This window comes from Chrysochloris asiatica, unplaced genomic scaffold (assembly GCF_000296735.1).
Source record: "Chrysochloris asiatica unplaced genomic scaffold, ChrAsi1.0 scaffold00068, whole genome shotgun sequence".
Classification (NCBI taxonomy): Eukaryota; Metazoa; Chordata; class Mammalia; order Afrosoricida; family Chrysochloridae; genus Chrysochloris; species Chrysochloris asiatica.
In genome coordinates, this window is record NW_006408586.1 from 6,282,116 (window position 1) to 6,305,382 (window position 23,267).

General features: G+C 38.9%; 1 protein-coding gene across 1 annotated transcript in view; it reads right to left on the reverse strand.

The window, feature by feature from the left end:
• Positions 1–13,811, reverse strand: part of VGLL3 (vestigial like 3 (Drosophila)) — a 34,791-nt gene extending 20,980 nt beyond the window's left edge. Inside the window, exon 1 of the mRNA XM_006864660.1 lies at positions 13,318–13,811. Within this exon, the coding sequence (XP_006864722.1) occupies positions 13,318–13,443 (126 nt within the window). The 5' untranslated portion in view covers positions 13,444–13,811. The remainder of the gene's footprint in view (positions 1–13,317) is intronic.
• Positions 13,812–23,267: the final 9,456 nt, after the last annotated feature.

Here is a 23,267-nt window from a genome sequence, read left to right on the forward strand (position 1 = left end):
GTAGTGGTTATGAATTGGCCTGCTAACCTCAGGGTCATCAGTTCGAAACTACCAGCTGTTCTGCGGGAGAAAGATGAGGCTTTCTGCTCCTGTAAAGATTTACAGGCTCAGAAACCCTGTACAGGGTCATTATGAGTCAGAACCGACCCCACAGCACACAACAACAACAACAAACCTGGCGTGGTGCTGTGGGTTAATGCGCCAGACTGCAAAGCTGTTTGAACTGCAAGGTCGGTATTTCAAGCTCAGCAGCTGCTCTTTGGAAACCCTTTACAGGGTCGCTATGGGTCGGAATCGACTCGACGACACTTAACAACAACAACAACAACAACAACAAAACCTATATATATATAGGTTTTATATATAGTTTGTGACACTATAATCACTTGTTGAAGTGGAAATAGTTCATCTCTTGTGCAGATGAAAAGGTGATTGTAATGACTAAGTGATGATATTTCTCACAATCTGCTTTTGCACAGATCTGAGCATATTTATATTTAATTTCAATAGTAAAATCACCACTGCAACATAAAACTAACTCCACTGCCATCTAGTCAACTCTGTCTCATAGCCACCCTACAAAACAGAGGAGAATTGCTTCATCATATTCCCAAGACTATAAATCTTCATGGGAGCAGATAGCCACATCTTTCTTCCAAGGATTGGCTAGTGGTTTAAATCACTGACCCTATGGTTAGCAGCCTAATGCTCAACCCACTGTGCTTCCAGGTACCCTTATTGTGACATAGGTTAAGTATAAAAGGAGAGATTGAACTAAATGACCTTTCACATTACTGCTGTATTCTAAATTCTATTATAAGATTGAAATAATGTTTCCAATTATTAGTCAAATTATAGCATTATTTCTCTGCGTTCACATATATATGCCATTTTAAAACATGTGCATATTTTCTGTCAAGTATTCTGGCACATTAGAAGAAAGCATTGTTTTTAAATGAAAAGAAAATTAATACTGATCTACAGATTGTCTTCACTGCCCACAAGTGTTCATTATGATCTATGAAACAGATTCCTTTTTCTATTAATGTCCAGCTCAGCATCAGTTTCTGAGCGTTGGACTATGCATATAATTGTTTCATTTGCTTAATTGTGTTTAACATTCATCCTTTAAATGAAAGATTCCTGGCTGTGCTAATTATCCAAACAAAGGAAATGTTTTATTTTACCCCAAATCAACAGTAGTTAATTGCATGTGAAATAAAATTAAGTAAAGTTATGTATGTGTAAGTATTTGAAGGAGTCCTGGTGTGGCACTATGGGTTAATGTGCTGGACTGCAAAGTCAGTTTGAACCACAGAGTCTGTGGTTCACGCTCACCAGCAGTTTCTTGGAAACTCTGTACAGGGTCATTATGGGTCAGAACTGACTCGATGGCCCTTAACAACAATAACAATCTGAAAATTGTAAACCATGAATGTTGTTGTTGCTAAATCCCAGCAAATTGGATCTGAATCAGAGACCCTGTGTAGGATTTCTGAGACTGTAAACTTTTTTTGCAGAAGCAGAAACTCCCATTTCTCTCCCACAGTGTAGCTGATGGGCTCAAATTTCTGACCTTTTGGTTCACAGTCCAATGTCTACACTATGGAATCACTGAGCTCTTATGTAAACCCTAATGTTTTATATATTTGTAAACCCTTATACAGGTATGTAAGATAATATCTTAAATGTTGAGTTGGTAGTAGTTGATTTCATGCTATAGATATCTAAACTCTTTAAGATTATACAGTATTTCTAAATCATATATTATTTTGTGTTATTCTTGTTCTATAGATTGTTAATCGAATACCAATAAATTAATCTAAAAAACATACACTTTTCACTATACAATGGGAAAGGAGTGAGTAGGATCTGTGTATGTACCAAAATAGCTATCATTCATTTATTTTCTGAAAATCACTATCCTGTCATTGGATGCACTGATTATTTAGTTATTCATATTTTATATGGCATATACATAATACATTTATTTAAATAAGTATAATGAGACTTTCCTCTTGATATTTCAAACACCAGTGCTTCTTTAAAGATATCTGTGTTGACGCCTCTATTTAAATAAATTATTATAAAATGCACTTTTTGTTTTTACTTTCTCTTCCAGTTCTTTAAGGTATGTTTTCTACTAATTAATAAATTTACTTGGGTATTATTTTGAAAAATATGAAAAGGGAATTTATGACACACCAATAGGTTGGTAAGTGCTGACACATAGCGACCTCAGGGTCCACGGTTTAAACTCACCAGCCACTCCTAGGAAATCACTATGAGTCAGAACCAACTCAACAACACTTAATAACAACAACTACAATAAGGATCCATGGTGGCACAACAATGAAGCAATCAGCTACTAAGAGAAAGCTTAATGTTTCTAACCCATGCAGTAGCTCAGAAGGAGACAGACCTGGAGAATGCTTCCATAAAATTTGCAGCCAAGTAAAACATTGTGGAACAGTTCAACTCTAAGTTGGAACTAACGGGTGCCCAACATATATTCATATGCACTTTTGCCATTCAGTTGGTATTTATTTGCTCCTTTGAATGAAATCCCCCTAGTATTGCATTCTTTCTTGTGGATAATATATAATATTCAAAATATTAAGATTAACTCTTAAATCATCAGAACCTATATTTCCTTAACAAAGGTAAAAATACAACCTAGTTCATACTTTTCTTAAGGTACAAATTCACTTCTGAAAAATACCAAAGTCTGTCAGGAATAGTCATGATTTTCTTATGAGACTCTGGAGGATATTTAATGAAAACTAGAGAAGTTATTAAAAAACAAAACACCTTCAAAGACTACAAATCTGCTTATTTAGCAAGCACAAACTAGGTTGTCTGTGCATGATCAGAATAGTGACAATTGTTCCCCAGGTAAAATGACCCTTATGTTAGGTACAACAATGAACCAGTTAACAGCCACAAAGCTAAAAGTTAACATATGCAGAGGTTAAAGCAGCAATAAGAAGGCGGGTCAGTCTAGGCTGTGCAAACCATACCCAACGACCTCAAAGGCTGCCATAAGGCACAACAGAAACAAACATGAACAGGAATGTGCAGGGGGAAGGATTTGTCTGACAAGAGAAAGACTTCCACATCAGGAGCCAAATACCACCAACTCCCCAAGGCTTAAGCCCTACCAAATGCCAAATGATTACTGTGCATATGTGGAAATTTTTTCCTTAAAAAAAAAAAAGAAAAGAAAAAGAAAAAAAGTATTTCAATGAATCATTGGCTATTGTTTTCTTGTTTAAATTTTTTTTCTTAATTTCTATTGACTGTCTAGGTTCTCTAAAAGCAGTGATTCTTTTATGTTTAAATTAAAAAAAAAAAAATTGTTGGAGGTTAAAAAAAAAAGAATGGAGTCCTGGTGTAGTACCATAGGATAAGCATTCAACCTCAAGGTTGGTTTGAACAGCAAGGTCGGTGGTTCAAACCCAGCAGCTGTTCCTCGGAAACTCGCTTCTTAGAAACAGGGTCACTACGAGTCAGAACAGACTCGACGGCAGCACTTAACAACAACATAAGAAAGAACTAACCCAGCATAAATTACCTAAAACTGTAACGTTCATTAAAGGAACACACTACTATTTGATCATACTTTTCTTAAATTACTAGAATAACAGATTTTCTAAAAATAGCTCAAATTTGAAATTTTAGTTCTTACTGTATTAAGAGGGGAAAGCTGTGGAGGGAGATATGTCATAGACACCTTTTATATATTTTATTTCACTTAGCTCATATACATAATCATAAAGTGTCAGAATAAGTATTCCTAATTTACATATTCAAAAACTGATTTGCTTGTCCTGGATTACCTAATAATAAATAGCAGACATGATTAGAACCTATTTAAGCTGACTAAAAAGTATATGCTAATAGATTGAAGGAAATATGCCTCTACATGATTTTTATTTTAATCAAATATACAAATAGGAGTCCATAATTAGCAAGGCATTACATAGTAGCTAAAGAAAAATCTAAGTTTATAACATTAAACTATTAGTGATGTAAACATATATGATAGGGATGGTTATTAAGTAATACAACAGCATTAAAAATATATGTATATCTAGATAATGCTGAAATGGTTTTTCACAAACATTATCCCTTTGGCAAGCCAGACAAATAGTACAACTGCCTACAAATCTTGTGGAAATCCTTTTTAGGAAATATGAACAGAACTGATTTGTGAGACACAATTAGTCACACCTCAAGATTTTATAATTTTGTGTGTGTTTGTTTTAAATGTAGAGCAGAGCAACCAACAATATTATTATTTAGCATGATGAGCTATTTTGAGCATCCTTCCTTCTAAATGATTCTGGTCATTATCAAAAATGTAATCCACCCCCTTGAAAGATGAACATTTTCTAGTTTTGAAGCCATTCAAAAAAATGTGCCACAGGCTTAGAGGCAATTTCAAAATGCACATTCCCAAAATGTTTTAAGCAATGATCACATCATTTGGGTATGTGTTCATCTCCCACAACTGGCTACTCTGAATGAAACAACAATTTCCAATGTACAAATTTCTGGTTTGTTTGCATAATCTTATTGCTAGACTTAAAATATGATTTCATTTAAAAAATTAGTTCTCCATTTCTCATTTACTCATCAAAATGAGGATTAATTCCTATTTTGTGTCAGTAATTGCACAAAGACTTGGGGACACAACGATGAAAGGCATAGCTTTTCCTTAAGCTCAGATTGCTCATAATTAGTAAGGACACCATGCTAAGTGCAGTGACAAATATAGAGCCTCTTAGTTGTGGCTATCCAATTAACTGTTTTTTTCCAAAGAGATAATATTTAATTTAAAATTTTTGTTTAAAAACTACAAAGGATAAGACAGTAGCATTAGGTAAATGACTAATTGTTTCCTTGTTTCTAAAGAAGCCCAAATAGGAAGATAACACAGCAGAAAGAACTAGAATGGGAGAGATCTGACCAGAACTCGTTCCATGAGTCTAGACAAGTCGCTGAACCTTCTGGACCTCAATTCCTCTTCTAAAAATGTGAAAATGAGGAGTTTTGACTAGATCATGTCAGAGATCTCTTCCAACTCTATATCCTAACAAGCAACATACTCCCACTTAATTTATTTGGCTTTTTTGTTTTGTTTTTGTTTTTACATTGGCTGCTTTCTAATTTTGCAGAGTGTTAACTTCAAATACCCTACAGACCACTGAAGATCCATTCATTTCAAGATATGGGTCATTTATCTTAATTCCTCGGAATTAGTTATGGTATTTCCTTTTTCTATCTTCACATTAACAAGAAAAGATACATTCTTAATATGCTAAAAATGCTTGTCCTTGGACAGGAGAGAGTGGGGGGATCCCCCCCTCTGCCTCCAAGGACAAGTGTTTTGTCATACAAAAATGACACAATTCATGTAGAAAGAACACCTATCTAGTTTAGGTCATTCTTTCTCTAGCTCTTATTTACCATTAAGAGACAGTGAAAATAGCTCAGTTAGCCTGCTGTACACTTGCAAATTAATGGCATAAATCTGGTATCCAGGGGAATATCTGCAATTATGACATTTGAATAGTCTATCAGCAGCTAATGGTTCAGGTCATTCATAAAACCAGTTGCTGTGAGCCCATGCCAACTCATGGCAACCGCTTATGTCTGAGCGTAGAACTGTGCTTCCTAGGGTTTTCAAAAGCTGACTTTTTCAGGACCAAATATGTAACTTGTTGGCTAGCAGTTAAGCAATTAAGCTCTCTGCAACCATTTTGCACCACCCAGAGACTTCCAGGACATTTTGTTGTTGTTAAGTGCTGTCAAGTCGGTTCCGACCCTGTATAAGGTTTCCGAGAAGCAAGTGCTAAGCTTGAACCACGGACAGTAGTTCAAATGGCTTTGCAGTCTGGCTCATTGACCCACAGCACCACGCCGCCAGGACACTTTACAGTTTCCTAAATGGATAGTCGGAGTTCAGGCGTGACGCTGTGGCTTAATGCGCCAGACTGCAAAGCCATTAGAACTGCACGGTCGGCGGTTCAAGCTTACCAGCCGCTCCTCGGAAACCCTATATAGGGTTGCTATGGGTCTGGATCGATTCGATGGCACTTAACAACAACAACAAATGGGGAGTCAGTGCAAGAAAACAGTGCTATTTAAAGAGGTGGGTTTTGAAAGACCCAAGACTGAGTTTTCCTTCAAATTATTTCCTGCACTGTCTCCAATGATCCTGAAATTCCACTATTAGAAAGAGTTTTGTTTCTTGACTAAAAATATTTTCCTAGAGATAATACCTTAAATTAGTACCTATAATCTCATGTATTAGTTTTAGGAATTTAAAAGACTTCACTGGAAAAGGGATTTATGGGAAGCAGAATCAAGTTAAGAATTCAGGTTGTACAATGGTAGTCATCCGACTCACAAATTTCCTTTAAGGGCCATGAGCATATTTAAGAACAATGAGCCTTTTTTTTTTTTTTTTTTTTTTTTAATTTCTCAATGAAAATTCCCTCTACAGAGATTGGTACAAGACAGAAATATACATATTGCTCAAGGTGATCAGTTCACCATCCCTTCATCAATGGCACCAACTGACACTATACTGGAAGACAGGGCTCTACTGTCCCAACAGCCTCATTTACCTTGTTATAGGTCTTGTCCCTTGCAGTTTCCAACCTTGTGAGTTGTGAGATTTTACTAAGAAGTAGGTGGCTCATGGGACTTCTGGTGGTGCTATAAGATCAGCACTGGTCTACAAACCACAAGATCAGCAATTCAAACCCACCAACTGTTCCTCGGAACCCCTATAAAGGGTAGCTATGAGTCTAAACCTACTCAACAGCACCTAACAACAACAAGATGGCTCATGGGGGTGTGGTGGCTCTATACAATAAGCACTAGACTCCAAACCACAAGGACTGCCATTCAAGCCTACCAGTTGCCTCATCAACAACATGGGAGAAAGATGAGACTTTGTGCTCCCACAAATATTTAAAACCTCGGAAATCCTGTACAGGGTCACTATGAGTCTGAACTGACTGGACAGCACACAACACTGTCACTGTCAGATAAGCACTGGATTGGTAACTACAGGGTTGGCAGTTTAAAACTACCAGCCACTCCTTGGGAGAAAGATGAGACTTTCACTCACTGTAAAGATTTAGAGCATCAGAAATCTTATACAGGGTCACTATAAGTTGGAATTGACTAGATGGAATGAGTTTGGTTTCTGAGATAGTTTATGGTAGAACTCTTGTCCTCCATGAAGGAGACCCAAGTTTGATTCCTAGCCAATGCACCATATACCTAGCCACTGCCTATCTGTTAACGGTGGTTTATATGTTGCTATGATGCTGAACAGGTTTCATGGAAGTTCCCAGACTAAGACTTAGGAAAAAATCCTGGCAATCTACTTCTAATAATTAGCCAATGAAAAACACTATGGATCACAACACTCTGATCCCCAACTGATCATGGGTACAGAGCAAGACAGGGTAGCATTTCATTCCAGTGGGCATGGAGTCACCATGAGGCAGGAGCCAAATTAATGGCAACAGCTAAGAACGACACTAGGTAGTACAATTGTACATACATATATTTAACCCAAATAACGAACACTTACATTTCCAAAATGTGTGTCCTTGTCCCAAAAGATCCATTTGGGATCATGGAGAAAATACCCTATTTGTGCATGATTTTATGGATTTCAATCCTGCCCTTACCATCATTATTGCCATCTCAACTTTGGTTGATTGACAGAGACAATAGTTCATTTAGTGATTCTAAGGGTTAATTTTTGCTGTAGCATTGAATTTTCTGGCTTGAAAAATATTGAAAGCATGAAACTCTGGGACACTTTAAGTTTCTAAGCTTCTGCAGTCAAGTTAATTTGTGTAATGCAGAATTATAGGGGCTGCTATTTCTCAAAGAAGTCATGTATAAATTCTTATAAGTCCACTTAAGTCTTTGCTTATAGTTGCAAAAATATTAAACTCTTTGTGTTAAATAATTTGATTATGTACTCAAGCTACTTAGGGTAAAATTGTATTCTTTCTTCTTAATGAATTTACACTTATGGTGAAGTAGAAATGATATATGAAATACTTAAAGCTGTTAATGCCACTTCTTGTGTTTTATTTTTAAATAAATAAGTATTCATTTGCTAAGTGTATATTCTGCCTCATCAACAACATGGATAGCAAAAGTCATTAGTATAATACAAATGCTTGCAACAGCTTTTGGAATGCTTACACTTATAAAGTGCACTACCAAGGACTTGGAAAGAATTTCAAGTTTCAAGGCCAAAGAATCTACTGCATATTAATCTTCTTTATCAAAGAAGTTGATTTGGGGCAGTGAAGTAAAAAATAAGTCTATTGTGCAGTTGTTGTTGTTAAGTGCTGTCGAGTTGGTTCCACACATATAGGATTTCCAAGGAGCAGCTGGTGAGCTTGAACTGCCGACCTTGCTGTTCAAACCAACTTTGCAGTCCAGCAAAGTAACACACAGAGTCACACCAGGACTCCTTATTGAGCAAAGAAAAAGTTTGGAAGACTTTGTTACATTTTTGAAAGATGCTACATGGGGGAGCAGGAGACCTAGTGGTCCCCATATGTTGTTGTTAATCGCCGTCAAGTATGTTCCTACTCATACCAACCCTATACAGGGCTTCAAAGGGGTGCCTAGTGGGTTTGAACTATCAACCTTGTGATTAGCAGTTCAATGTTCATCCTACAGCACCATACCAGGATCCTCATACAGCCACCAATTAATTTGCTTTGAAGTCTTTAACCAGATATTTTAGCTCTGTGAATAACCATTTTTCAATCTGTAAAAGGAAATGTTAAGTCATGGTTTCTCCAGGGTTTTGTCCTGACAAATAGAATCCTCTGAGCAGTTTTATGATTTAATCAATGTGTCAGGACCCAGAAAAAGAGTTTTAAAAAACTTCTTACAAACTTATAACAAATAATGCCTTCTAAGAGGATTTAATTTCTTTAAGTGAAAGCATGCATGCAGATTCACTCAGCTGTCACACTTAAAGAAAGTAAATGTTTTAACTTACATGAACCTCAGAGTGACTGTCAAATCACCTATATATGATGAGAAAAATAACAATTGTTCTCTGCTTTCACCACCTCATTTGTAAACTATACAAATTTGGAAGATATGCTGTATCTTTCTAATATAATCATTATGAATAGACAGGAATTTATACAACAATCTGTTTATATTTAAAAGCAGAATCCAATGGACAGAAAGAGAATCAATGGGTGAGTTTATACAATTTCTCTCATTTTTTTTCCTGATACCACTTTCAAAATGTTATGGGTTCCTATAGTCTGTTAGAATATAAGTGTGTTACTTTCTGTAGGTATTCTGCAGCGTCATTGTGCCTTCCAAGAGTTCTCCTGAAAATATGTTGTGGATTGGAATATTAAAACTATATGGTGGACATAAGGAACTGAGAGCTCAGCACCCATAAGAAAAACCCATGCTCTTTGAAACACATTGTAAGATTTATACACAGTTGTGCTATTTCTATTAATTAACATCAGAGACTAGAAAATTTACTCTTCATACACATTCACAGATTCCTTTGACTCATGTAGCCTCCTGTATGCCTTTTTGACACTTCCTCAGGACAACCTGATAAATATGTAGTTAACTGTACTTTTAAAACACTCACTGATTACTCATCTTACAACAATTTCCATAGATCACTAAGCAGAACATGTCAAATTATCATTTATGCTATTGGTGGGAAACTGAGGGTATCCATTCCTAGAAAACAGAATTCTAGTATTTCAGAGAAAATTTTGCAACTTATATAATTATATGAAAAAGAAAAACAGTTCTATGTTGAAAATCCATCATAATAAACTATTATGATAGACTACTGTGTCATTTTAGGATAAGCACTGGATGCTAACCACAAGGTTTGCGTTTCAAATCCACCAGCAGCTCCTGTAAACCTTATGAGTTGTTGTGAGTCAGAACCAGTTCTGTGGCACTTAACAACAACAACAATGTACAAGTGCTTCAGGGCTATACAATTTTGGGGGCAAATCAACTCAAAGACAAATTACCACAATTGATTACAAAAGTTATCCAAAACTTTAAGGTTCTCTTACAGCACTGATAAATATCCATTAAACTGTCTTGAAAACTCTGCCACTTTTTGTTTCTTTTCCCTTTTTTTCCTTCCTAAACAAATACATTTTCAAATGTAGTAAGAGCTGCAGCTCTTATTTTTGTCTCCCAGGCAAGACACTATTAGGGTCACTTCCCATGTACGGAGAAAACAATCTTTATGGATAATAATGATAAAACCTTATGGAATGCAAAAACAACCAAAATATGTATTCTCGAATGACTGCATTAGGGCCAAGTGAATAGTAGTCCCACTTCACCCACGCATCGCATTAGTCTAAAAATGTTGTCAGCCTGATAAGAATTTCCTGATCTATTCTTTTTCCAAAATATAGGTCATCATAATAAACTCCTGACAGTAAAAGAACAGTAGTTACTGTCATGTCTCTTGTCATTTTGCTGGCCAGATATGGTTAAATAGTTTCTTTCCTTGACAAAAAAAAAAAAATCTCAGACAAGCCATTTTAATATAAGCAACATGAAAATTTCCAAACAAACTTCTCAACTAAATTATTGTGGTCAACTCAGCCTAACAACCACAGAAGCCCAGAGTGTAGCAGAAATTGATCATTAGTATCAAGAGCAATATGGACAATTCAGGATTAAAACAAAACAAAACAAAAAAACAAGTTCATTCTTGAGTTTGTTGATGGTTGATAGATTTAATCAAAGAATGGAATTTAGGAACTGAATTTCAAGGCTAATGACAATGTTTAATAAATGACTGGGGTAAGACTTATTATAAACTAAGTTTGATGACTATTAATTTATCTTTTTATCTGAATTTTTAAAAAAAATTTCCAGTTAAAAAAAATGATACAATACTACCTCCCCACAAAGTCATATTTTAATGAAATTGCCTAATTCTAGTAAATGAAACCTTTTTTATACAGCTCCTTTTAACAACTCAGGTTGCTTTTAAGGCAGAAAAGTACCATTCTGAATGTTTTATAAAATTTGAGTTCATTGCTGGAAGACCTTTACAGTCTTGGAAGGAGGCCTGGCAGCACAGTGGTTAAGCATTCAACTGCTAACCGAAAGGTCAGTGTTTGAAAGCCACCTATGTGAAAGCTTTGCGGAAGAAAGTTGTGGCAGTCTGCTTCTTTAAAGATTAATGGGCTTGGAAACTCTATGGAGTAGATCTACTCTGTCCTACAGGGATGTTAAGAGTCAGAATTGACTAAACAGCAACATCTGCCACATCTGCACAGCTTCTGAGGCAGAGAAAAGGAGGCAAGTGTACTTCATTTGAGACCAAGTATTTACCACACATGAAGAACTAACTGGGTAACTTTGTCTCTTTTCCTTGGTTTCCACCATTACTTAAGATATCTATTAAATCTAAAGTCAAAGAAAAGTAGACAACCTAACATGTCGTCCTAAATAGAAATTTTAAAATGCTCTCCATTTCCCTCACCGAAAGATATTTTGCTTTGAAGAGCAGAAGTTGCTGAAGATTTAAAATAGAAAAAGAAAAAGTGATAACAAGAAAGAGAGACCTCTTACTCTTCTACCTAACTGGTTCTGGTCAATCTCATTCGTTTTAAGAGATGAATCTGGGGTACCCACCCATCCAGAATCAGCTAAATTTACCAGTCCCCAAATCTAAAAAAAAAAAAAGGAGTCCTGGTGTGGCGTTGTGTGTTAATGTGCCATACTTCAAAGCAGTTTGAATTGCAATGTTGGCGGTTCAAGATCACCAGCTGCTCTTCAGAAACCTTATACAGGGTCCCTATGGGTCAGAACCGATTCGACAGTAGTTCACAACAACAACAAATTCTAAAAAGAGTCCTGGTGTGGCGCTGTGGGTTAATACGCTGGACAGCAAAGCCAGTTTAAGCTGCAAGGTCGGTGGTTCAAGCTCACTAGTCACACTCCTCGGAAACCTTACCCAGGGTTGCTATGGGTCGGAACCAACTCAACGGCACTTAACAACAACAACAAATTCTAAAAAGAAATTATGAATCATTTTCCAAAGGCAGGTGTTTAAATGTAGCCAAATGATAGAGATATAAAAAAAATATAGGAATTTAAAAGTCAAAAAAATCAAAGGCCCAAACCCATGAAGTCACAATAAAATTTACTCTTCCTAAGAAATTAAAAAAGTAAGGCAATAATTTCTGTGGATGGCAGTTTTCTAATCTAGATCTCATAAAGGAGTCTTCTTCAGAGTGTATAAATTGTAGACGTCAATTCCAAATCAATCCACCTTGATTGTCAGAATATGAGGACCCTATTTTGGAAGCAGCACTTACTACATATGCACATACATGATTTATGTGGAGCTAACTGAGCCTTAATACACCTTCCTTGTGGATAAAGAATGTCTAGGGTACCCAGTGCCAGATTCCCCCCAAACTCTACTTTCCCTTTTAAATGATCTATATAATCTAAACTATAGTATTTCCCCTATATTGACCTCATTTTCCCCTAGCATTCTCAGTCACTGCTGACATAGTGAAGACCCAGCTTCCAGAGATTCCAAGATTGCCTCTTAGCTGGGGGACACAGTTTCAACAGATTGAACATTTACTCTAACAAACTCTGTGCTGTTGATGGGATTAGAAGATTAATGAGGAACTGTGGGATCAGTCCCAGCCCTCTATGTCACAGTCATAGGAAGAGCACAAACTCTAGGGAGAGGTTCTAATAACATTTAAGAGACCTTTCAGTAGATGTCTGTTCTTCCATAAAAGCCCGAGAATGGTCATTCTGACAATCACTGTCTAGGTGCCCACCCTTATCCTGTGGCATATTTCATCCCCCTACTTAAGAAAACAGTGAAATGCTCTACCCTTCCAAAGGAAACACAATATTTGGTTTAAAGGAAGTTTACTCACATACTCCTACGACAGATGCCCTTGGTGACCTTCAGAGAAGTGAGCCCTAAAGCTAGGTGGCTATATGGACCAACCTCTGATTTCTCCGACAACAGGTCAATGAAGCCCCCAGTCATCTAATGCCTCTCATGGAATCCCCACCCCTCCAGTCTGGCTGCTCTGCTCTTCCTTTCCCGAAGTCTTTCCTCCTTGGTCTGGTGGCTTTCAGCTCAAGAATGCTTTGAGCATCCTCAACACCAGCCGTCCCGGCGGAACGTCGCTGGAGCCCCAGACCGATACTCTCGGTGCCCCTTGCTCCCGCCCCCGGCAGGCTGCCCCGTCGGTGACTCACCTGCTGGCCAGGTTGGGGCACCGGATGGTAGTAGGCTGTGGGGCAGGTTGCAGTTGCCACAGGGTTGGGCAGATACTGGGACGCTCCATACGGCTGGGGGTGATACATCACCTCCGCACAACTCATGGCAGCCGGGGCAGCGGCGGCCCCCAAGCTGCCACCGCCGCCGCCGCCGCCGCCGCCGCCGCTCTACGCTCTAGCGCGAGGGGCGCCGCCGCAGCCGCTGCCGCCTCTGTCGCTGCTCCAGCTGCTATTGCGGCGAAGGCGGGTCCTCGGCGGCCTCGGGCTCCGCGCGAAGCACGGGCTCGGGAGGGGTTGGCAATCAGCAGGGGCCCATGCGCGGGCACCCTCATCTTCGGCCCCTCCGGGACCCCCCTCGCCCGCGCTTATATAGCGGCTCGGAGACGCAGCCGTCTGTCGCGCGATAGGGACATTACAATTCAAGGCTCCGGAGTGGGCAGTTTCGCCCCCCGGCAGCGCCAGCCTCAGCTACAATTCTAGCATAGGGCGCACAGCCAGTGGCTCTGGGCTCTGGTTTGCATACACACAATGCGTACCCGCGGCTAGTCCTATCACCAAAGCTCCCTTCTGGGCGAAGGCGGAGATGGGGTACAGAAAGAGAGGGCCCTGGGGACGGGGGCGAGCATTTCGCCTTCCCAGGCTCAGATGCGGAGTTTTGCAAAGTTCTTCCAACTCAATCCGCGGCGGGTGCGTTGCCCAGCAGGGGGACCCGGGGAGGGCAAGCAGGCTGCGGATTGGAGGGAAGTTTGCAGCCTTCTCCGCCTCCTAGCAGTGGGATCACTGTGGGAGGGGAATGGTATGTGAGTGGCTCCGCGCCCTCAAAGCTCCGTGGGTTCACACCCTGTCCCTGTCCCTGTCACCTGGCCTCCAGGGTGAGGCCTCCTGGCTCCAAAGAGCTTTTTTAAGGGGATCACCAAAAGAAGATCAAAATGTGCAAAGAGATAAAACAGAGTAGGCCAAAAATAAATGAGGATTAACTCCTACATTCAATGTAATTATAAATGTTGTTATTGAGTGTTTTTGAGTAATAGTAAAAAAACCTGTATAGGGTTTCCAAAGAGCACCTGATGGGCTTGAACCGACAATCTAACAGTTCAGTGCTTATCCTACAGTGCCAAACCAGGACCAGCTAACATTATTCCAACTATGCCCATGCCAAGAATGCAATAGTTTTCTCAAAGCAATCTCTGATTTAAGGTTACACCTTCGTGGGATGACATTCTTGTGGGACTTTGGATTTTTCAGCATGTTTTCCACCAGCTCATCCACCAGAGAATAATACGGCAGTCTTCTGTAAAGAATTATAATTTCAGAAATCCTATGCAGCAATTCTAGTCTGTCCTATAGAGTCTGAATTGGCTGTAACAGTAGATTTGGTTCAGATGTTCTATACTAATATATTATAGAGTTTTGTATAAGTGCGTAATATTTGTGTATGCATAACTACCCACACATTCACAACACAATCTATTATCATTAGATTGTAACTCTTTAATACCAAATCCAAAAAATGAATGAAACCAGTTGTAGTGAGATGATTCTGATTCATAGAGATTCCATGTGTGTCAGAGTATTTTCAATGGCTGTGATTTTTAGAAAGTTGATTTCTAAGCCTTTCTTCCACAGCACTTGAGATAAATTTGAACTGCAATTTTTTTTCAATTTGTAGCCAAGCACTAAACCATTGTATCACTCGTGAACTACTTTGCTAAATTATAATAACTCTTATTCTTTCATGCACTGAATATTTTTTTAAAACTATGTTTAATATGGGCTTATATAATTTTTATATGATAAGTTGTGCTCTTTGTTGTGGGGGAGTAGTCCTAGCAATAGGTTATAGAATGATTTATGCTAAATGCTTATTACCGCCTTTGACCAACTCTTTCGCTGGATGATTAACATGCTCAGTTGCTAAATGACAGATTGGAGTTTCAAATCTGCCAAGAAGCACCTGGGAGAAGAAAGGTCTGGTGATCTACATCCAAAAACTCAGCCATTGAAAACTGTCACACACAAGACATCACCATGAGTTAGAGTTTGTTTATTTTTCTCTAGTCTATATCCTCTGGTCTGACTCCTTTCTTGCATTCCAGTCTCATCTAGTCAGTTTCTTTGGGGCTAGCTCCATGCAGCTATTCCACATAAACTTCAACTATAATAGCGCTACTCTTCTCAAATCTGGTCAGTCCTCTTTGAGTCTCTGTCTCAGATATTGAAAATTCTACCAGTTTCCTCAGCTAGGAACCTGGAAATCATCCATACTCCCCACTTCTGGTCCAATTAATTCCAACTTTTACATTTCTATTGGCTCTGTTCCCTTATCTCTTTATCTCTACTGAGATAATACCTAATTCACTCATCAGCCTCTACCCAAACCTTGACAGGAAGTTTCTAACTGATAGCCAGGCTGGCCCTAAATCACATCCATTTTTTAATTCATTGGAGGCTTCCTGGTGATGCTGTGACAAGTAACCAAAAGGTCACGAGTTGGAACTCACCAGCTGGAGAAAGAGATGGTAGTTTACTTCTGAAAAGATATAGAGGTTTAAAAACCTATGGGACTGTTGTAATCTATCCATAAAGTCACTATGACTTAGAATTGACTCAACAGCAATGTGTTTGTTGTTTTGGGTTCTAATGCATTTCTCACAATTTCTCTTTTTTTTTTTTTTTTTTTTCTGTCCAAACTACTACACATCTAACAGAATAATAGCTCTCCTTTTTTTTTTCAAAAAAAAAAAAAAAAAAGACTCACAGTAACTTGCTACAATTTGCTGTCTCAGTGCGTTAGCCTTCAAAATTTGACTCTTGTCTAGGGCACCCGTTCCTACAACTGCCATAAAGCTGTCTGAATTGAGATCTTTCATTTTGGGACAGAGCTATGGTCTCTCTTACCACCAAACATTTTTACAAGTGTCCTGAACATTTCCCCTATCTTCTTCATTGGTCACTCTTTTTTTCTACAAGAAATTGTCTTTCTTCCAGATGAACTTCTATGCAGTCCAACTTCTCTGTACCTGCTTTCTGTAACTTCAAGAGTGGACACATAAGGCTCTTACCATAGTAAGTGATTTGGAATTGGCTACTTGCTTCTCTCCACCACTCGTCTGTTATTTTGTCCTACTGTGGTGGCTTGTGAGTTGCTGTGATTCTGGAAGCTATGCCACCAGTATTTTAAATATCAGCAGGGTCACCCATGGTGGACAGGTTTCAGATGAGCTTCCAGATGAACACAGACTATGAAAAAGGAGTGTTGAACTACTTCTGAATATTTAGTCATTGAAAACCATATGAATAGCAGAGAAACACTGTCAGATATAGTGCCCAAAAACGAGCCCCTCAGGTTGAAAGGCACTCAGAATGCAACTGGGGAAGAGCTACCTGCTAGAGTAAAGTTGACTATGATGATGTGAATGGAGCAACGCCCATGGGAGAAAAGCCTGTGGGAGAAAAGCCCGTGGGACCTTCATTGGATGATGGGGCACAACTCAAAATGAAGGGAAACAGCTGTTGGCCCCATTAATAATTGGAACATGGAATGCATGAAGTATGAATCTAGGAAAATTAGAAATTGTCAAAAATGAAATGGAACACATAAACATCAATATCTCAGGCATTAGTGAGCTGAAATGGACCAGTATTGACCATTTTGAACCTGACAAATTGAAGGGGAATAGTGTTGCATTCATTGTCATAAAGAACATATCCAGATCAGTCATGAGGTACAACACTGTCTGTGATAGGATAATCTTCATGCGCCTACAGGAAAGCCCACTTAATACCACTATTATTCGAATTTACGCACCAACTACTAAAGCCAGTGAGGATGAAATAGAAGAATTCTACCAACCTGTGCTTTATCAACTATGCAAAGGCTCTCAATTGTGTGGATCATGACAAGCTATGGACAACATTGTGAAGTATGAGTATTCTGGAACACTTAATTGTGCTCATGAGGAATTTGGACATGAACCAAGAGATAATTGTTCAAACAGACCATGGGAACACAGAATGTTTAAAAATTAAGAAAGGTGTGTGACAGGGTTGTATTCTTTCACCTTACTTATTCAACTTGTATGCTGAGCAAATAGTCCGTGAAGTTGGGGTATATGAAGAAAAACATGGCATTAGGATTGGAGGAAGACTCATTAAAAACCTGCGATATGCAGATGATACAACCTTCCTGGCTGAAAGTGAAGAGGACTTAAACCATTTACTGATGAAGATCAAAGAGCACAGCCTTTGGTATAGATTACATCTCAATGTCAAGAAAACAAAAATACTCACCACTGGATCAATAAACAACATTCTTGTCGATGGAGAAAAGACTGAAGTTGTCAAAGACTTCATTCTTCTTGGATCAACTATCAACACTCATGGAAGCAGCACTCAAGAAATCAAAGGACATATTGCATTGGTCAAATCTGCTGCACAAGACCTTTTTAAAATATTGAAGAGCAAAGATGTCAGCTTGAGGACTCGGGTGCACCTGACCCAAGCCATGGTATTTTCAATAACCTCATATCCTTGCGAAAGCTGGACAGTGAATAAGGAAGACCATAGAAGAATTGATGCTTTTCAGTTGTGGTGTTGTAGGAGAATATTGAAAGCGCCATGGGCTGCCAAAAGAACCAACAGATCTGTATTGGAGGAAGTGCAGCCAGAGTGCTCCTTGGAGGCCAGGATGGCCACACTTCGTCTCTCATACTTTGGGCCTATTTCAGGAGGGAGCAGTTGCTGGAGAAATATATCATGTTTGGTAAGTGGAGGGTCAGAGAAAAAGATGAAAACCCCAGTGAGGGTTCAAGTGTGTCAACAATAGTGAGGTTAGCCCAGGATTAGGCAGTATTTTGTTCTGCTGTGCATAAGGTCACTATAAGTCAGTACCGACTTTATGGCATCTAACAACAACAACAACAACTTGCTGCTCTCCAGTGGTTGAGAACAGGGACTGTGACTTTTATCTCTCAATCCCAGGAATAACATAATATAATGTCTAAATAAGTGAACTATAAAAAGGGAAGTGAAAAAACAAAAGGAGAAAGCTCTTAGAGAAGCTTGCAGACATATAGGGAAGCAATGACGCATATGTAATCAATGAAAATTAGAATATGGAATATCATTTCAGGCTCTGTTTTAGAACATTAGAATGAGTAGATCCTTCTGATGTGAAAAAATTAAGGACCTGGAGTGTAGGGTAACTGAATTAAATCACAAAAGTAGTTTGTGAGGGCAGTCTTTCCTTAACACCAAACTAGATTAGGACCTTTTGTTTTAAACTCAGTATCTCAACATTTGTTTTCTCATAGAACTTAATATATCTGCAACTGATTCTTTTTATTTAGTTTTGTTTTCAAAAGCAATCTCCTCCACTTGATTGTAAGTTACTAAAGTGCAGAGTTCACTTTTATTTTGCTCACCTGTTTGTCAACCAGTTAGAAGGTGCTCAGTATGAATTTATTTATTGAAAAATAAAGCTCGGTGGCTCCATAGAATAAGTACTGGACTGCAAACCATAAGGTCAGTGGTTCGAGTTCATCAGTCACTCCTCAGGAGAAAGATGTGGCTTTCTGCTCCCACAGAGATTTAAAAGCCTTGGAAACTCTCTATAGGGTAGCTATGAGTCAAAACCAACTCCACAGCACTTGACAACAGCAATAAAGCCAGGAGTAGATCCAAACACCTATAATCCCTACTTTTTCTATTTGCCCTACATTGCCCTCAAAACCAGTTGCCAGTGAGTTGTTTCAGACTCTCAGCAACATAGAGACAGAATAGAATTGCTTCATAGGGTCTCCAAGTCTGTGAATATTTATAGAAGTCAATTACATTCTGTTACTCTAAGAGTGGGTGATGGGTTTGAATCACCACTCTTTTTGTAGGCATCTGAGCTGTTTCACTAAGATTTCTACCCTGTCTCTAAACCAAAACATAAGCAAGCAAATCTACCACCATTGACTCACAGGGACCTGACGGAACAGAATAGAACTGCTCCATATGATTTCATAGACTACAAATCTTTATAGAAACAAATAAACTCCATGTAGTGGCTGGTGAGTTTGAACCACTGGCCCTGTGGTTAATAGCCCAAGGATTAGAGTCCTGGTGTGACACTCACTGTGGGATAAGCACTGTACTGCAAGGTCAGTTTGAATTAAATAGTTCGAATTCACCAGCCTCTCCTAAGAGACAGTGTACAGGGTCACTATGAGTTGGAAAGGACTCAGCAGTACTTAATAACAGCAGTCATAACAAAAGCTGGGATGTTTAACAGAGTTTTCCTACAATGTATTGCCTTTTCTTTCTAATATCTTTCTTTGTTTATACATTTTACTGATCAATAAAAATAAGAAAACAATGAAAAATTCTGCTCAGAATTAGAATTTAGAAGAATAGACAGACAGAGTAGAGAGAGAGGAAAAAAATTGTTGTCAAAGGTACAAGTCATAGCTGGCTCATTAATAAAATTAGAGCATTGTTGTGATGAGAGCTAAATTACAGTTCTGTTGAGAAAGCAGATTCACCTAGGTAGAGTTTTAGGATTCTAGAATGCAAAATAATCACAAACATCATCTACCCACTTTCACAGAAGAATAAACCTTTGTCCTGAGACCCCTAGTGAACTCGTGAAAGAACTAAAAGTAAAGCCCATGTCTCTTGATTTTAGTTCAATTCTCTTTAACCCATAATAATTTCTGTTTCTTTCTGGTCATTCCTAATCACAGTGACCCAGAGGGAAGAGCAGAACTGGCTCAGAGGATTTTGTGTCACTGTCAGATAAACACTGGACTGCTACCTGCAAGGTTAGCAGTTCAAAACTACCAGCAGTTCTCAGAAACACCATAGTGTCACTATGAATCAAAACTGATGCTATGGCACACAACATTAACAACAGTAATAATCGTATGGGAGTTGATGGCCAAGTCTTCTTTACCATGGAGCTCCTAGATTTTAACGTGATTACAAATCGGGCTGCTAACTTTAGGGACAGCAGTTTGAAACTACCATCTGTTCTGCAGGAGAAAGATGAGGCTTTCTGCTCCCATAAACATTTACAGCCTCAGAAACCCTGTACAGGGTCACTGTGAGTCTGAACTGATTCCACGGCTTATAACCTCCACCCCACCACTTTTTTTTTTTTTTTTAATTATCTTATATATTTTTTTAAATAAATGTTGTATTGTGAACTATGTGATAATTTACATGGGAGAACATAAGTTTTACATTCATCCTATCATATATCGTTTCATTACCATAGTTACAATCCCGTCCATGCATCATCAACCAAGCAAAGGGTATACCCTACAAGCCTGCCCGCCCCCCACAGTCCTCAGCCCCTTTCCCTGTCTGGATCCCAAGTCCCCAGCCACTCCATCTCTTCACGTCATCTTCTCTGCCTCCATCTCAGGCCTCACTGCTTCTCTGGGTGGGGTCCCGCTCTCCACTCTTCTTCATTGTTGGTCCCAGTGCCCTCCACTCCTAGACTGAAAAGTTAATCACTCCCCTCCTTGCTGTAAAATGTCCACCTTTACATTTCCATCCCTCACAATCAGTCCTGACAACAATTATTCACTATTTTATCACAAGAAACCCATCTGCATTTCATTTCATCAGCCCTTCCTAGACAGATTAGATATTACACACTGGAGACTCTACCATCCTCCATGCCCTCTGGATCTAGGTTCCCTCTTGAAAGGTTGTAAGCCAGTGACTTCTTACCTTTGTAGTCCCCCCCTCCCATTTTGGGTAGCCAATGTCCAAGTTGCCCATCCCTGTCTACTGTGTGGAGGGGGTGGGAATGATTCTTAAAGTGAGCATTTGTTTCCTCTTTTGAGCTACTGCACCCATAGGTGTAGGTCATGTTCATCAAATTGTATCAGATGACGCTTTTTTCCCTCTTCTTTCTTCTTCGGGTTGAGCTGTGATCATCCAGTCTTTGAAGCCAGGTCAAGTGACCACCACCACCTTTTGATTAAAGGTCAAGTGATTAGCCATTGTACCATCAGGCTCCTTTATCCAATGAGAAATATAAACACTGGTAGCCAGAACTTGACACGAATGCCTTGTTTTCTTGGTCTCAAAACTTTTCCTCCTTTAACAGAGTGAGTGGTCTTACCACTTTTCTCAGTCTCTGTAAGTGGAAAATATTTGAGTTTTCCTTCTCTGACAGGTTTTATTCTTTATACAGGTCTGGCTTTCACAAATTTTTACTGCATAAACAAACACATTTGTGTTTTTGCATCCATACATGTGTGTGTATATGTTCTGCTCCTTTTATGATTCAGTCCTAAAGCAGACCCAGATTTTGTGAACTCATTGTTTATTCTCTTACTCTTCTAGACTCCTGCCACTGCAAATCCAACAGAATGTTAATATTATCTCAACTCTTTTCTAAATCAGGGTTTTATAGTCACTACCCATTAAATTTCACAGGATGTCTCCAAATATTTCAACTGGAATCTAGTGAAACCCCAAACAAGGCTTTTTTGGAAGATTAACTGAAAGTAGGTTTTGTTCATAACCCCACCCACTGCCATAGTGTCAATTCCTGTTCATAGTAACCCTGTAAGACAGAGTAGAAATGTTCAGTAGGGTTTCTGAGACTGTAAATTTTTATAGAAGCAGACAGTCTCATCTTTCTCCTGTGGTTAGAACCATCAACTTTGTAGCTAGTAGTCCAATGATTATTCCACAGTGAGACCAGGAAAGGACAACACCTTCTTTTTCAAATGATGACACCCAAATCTGTCCTTAACTTGGGGTCCCAGCATGAGAAAACACATGGGATCTTCGTTTCATGTGTATGAACATCTTAACCTATGCATCTGTATCTGTCCCCGAAACTACAAAACAGCTGACTCTTTGTCAGCCTTCTGGTCTGTGATGCATTGATAATGCAGTGTGCACTAAGAATCATGGCCAAAGGGGAGTAGACCTGGGGTTGCCTGGGCAGGGACTACCCATCCCCTCAAAGATGTCTACAACCTAATTCTTGTAATTTGTGAAGATGCTATATTAAGAATCAAAAGGGAAGTTGAAGTTGTTAATCAGCTAGCTTTAAAATATGGATAATATCCTGAATTATTTTAGTGACTTATAGGAAGTAGAATAAAAGGCAGCGTCAAATCAATGTGATATGAGAAAGTTGGCACTGAAGAAGGAAGGAGGAACTGAGGAACAGGATCAACTACTCTAAGCTAGAAAAGGCAAGAGAATAGACTTCTCTAGTGCCTTCAGAATAATCACAGCCTTTCATTCTGTAATGTCATCAGTATGGTCCATTTTGGTCCTCAGACATACAAAACTTTAAGAAATTAAACTTGTATTGTCTAAAGTCACTAAATTTGTGGTAATTTGTACAGCAGCAATAGGGGACTAATATAATTATTTATGGGAGGATGAGTTGTTGCAACAAGGGAAGACCATAGATTTGAGTGACCCTGCCATTTGGTCTGCATATCTCTCATCCCTTAGGGATGGCTAGCATAGAAGGAAGGTCAAAGCAGGGCCCTCTAAAGTGCAGAGGCCAATGAGGGGCTATGATACCCAGATAAAAGATTAGCATCAATTGCATCACTGGGATAGAGAAGAAAAAAGAAAGAAGTGGCTGAAATTCACACATAAAGCAATAAGACAATTTTACCCAGGTTTCATACCTTAAATAGAGTCCTAGTGCGGTGCTGTAGGATAAGCAATAGACCACAAGGTCAGAAGTTCAAACTCACCAGTCACTCCTCAAAAACCCTATACATGTATACAGGATCACTATGAGTCAAAACTGACAAGGTGGTTCTTAACAACAACAACATACATTACATGGCCTTTGTGAGAGTTCAGTCATGTTGTTATTTCATGCATCTCTAGCATTTCACATATCTCTGTTGTTGTTATTGTTGTTGTTGTTAAGTGCCATCGAGTCGGTTCCG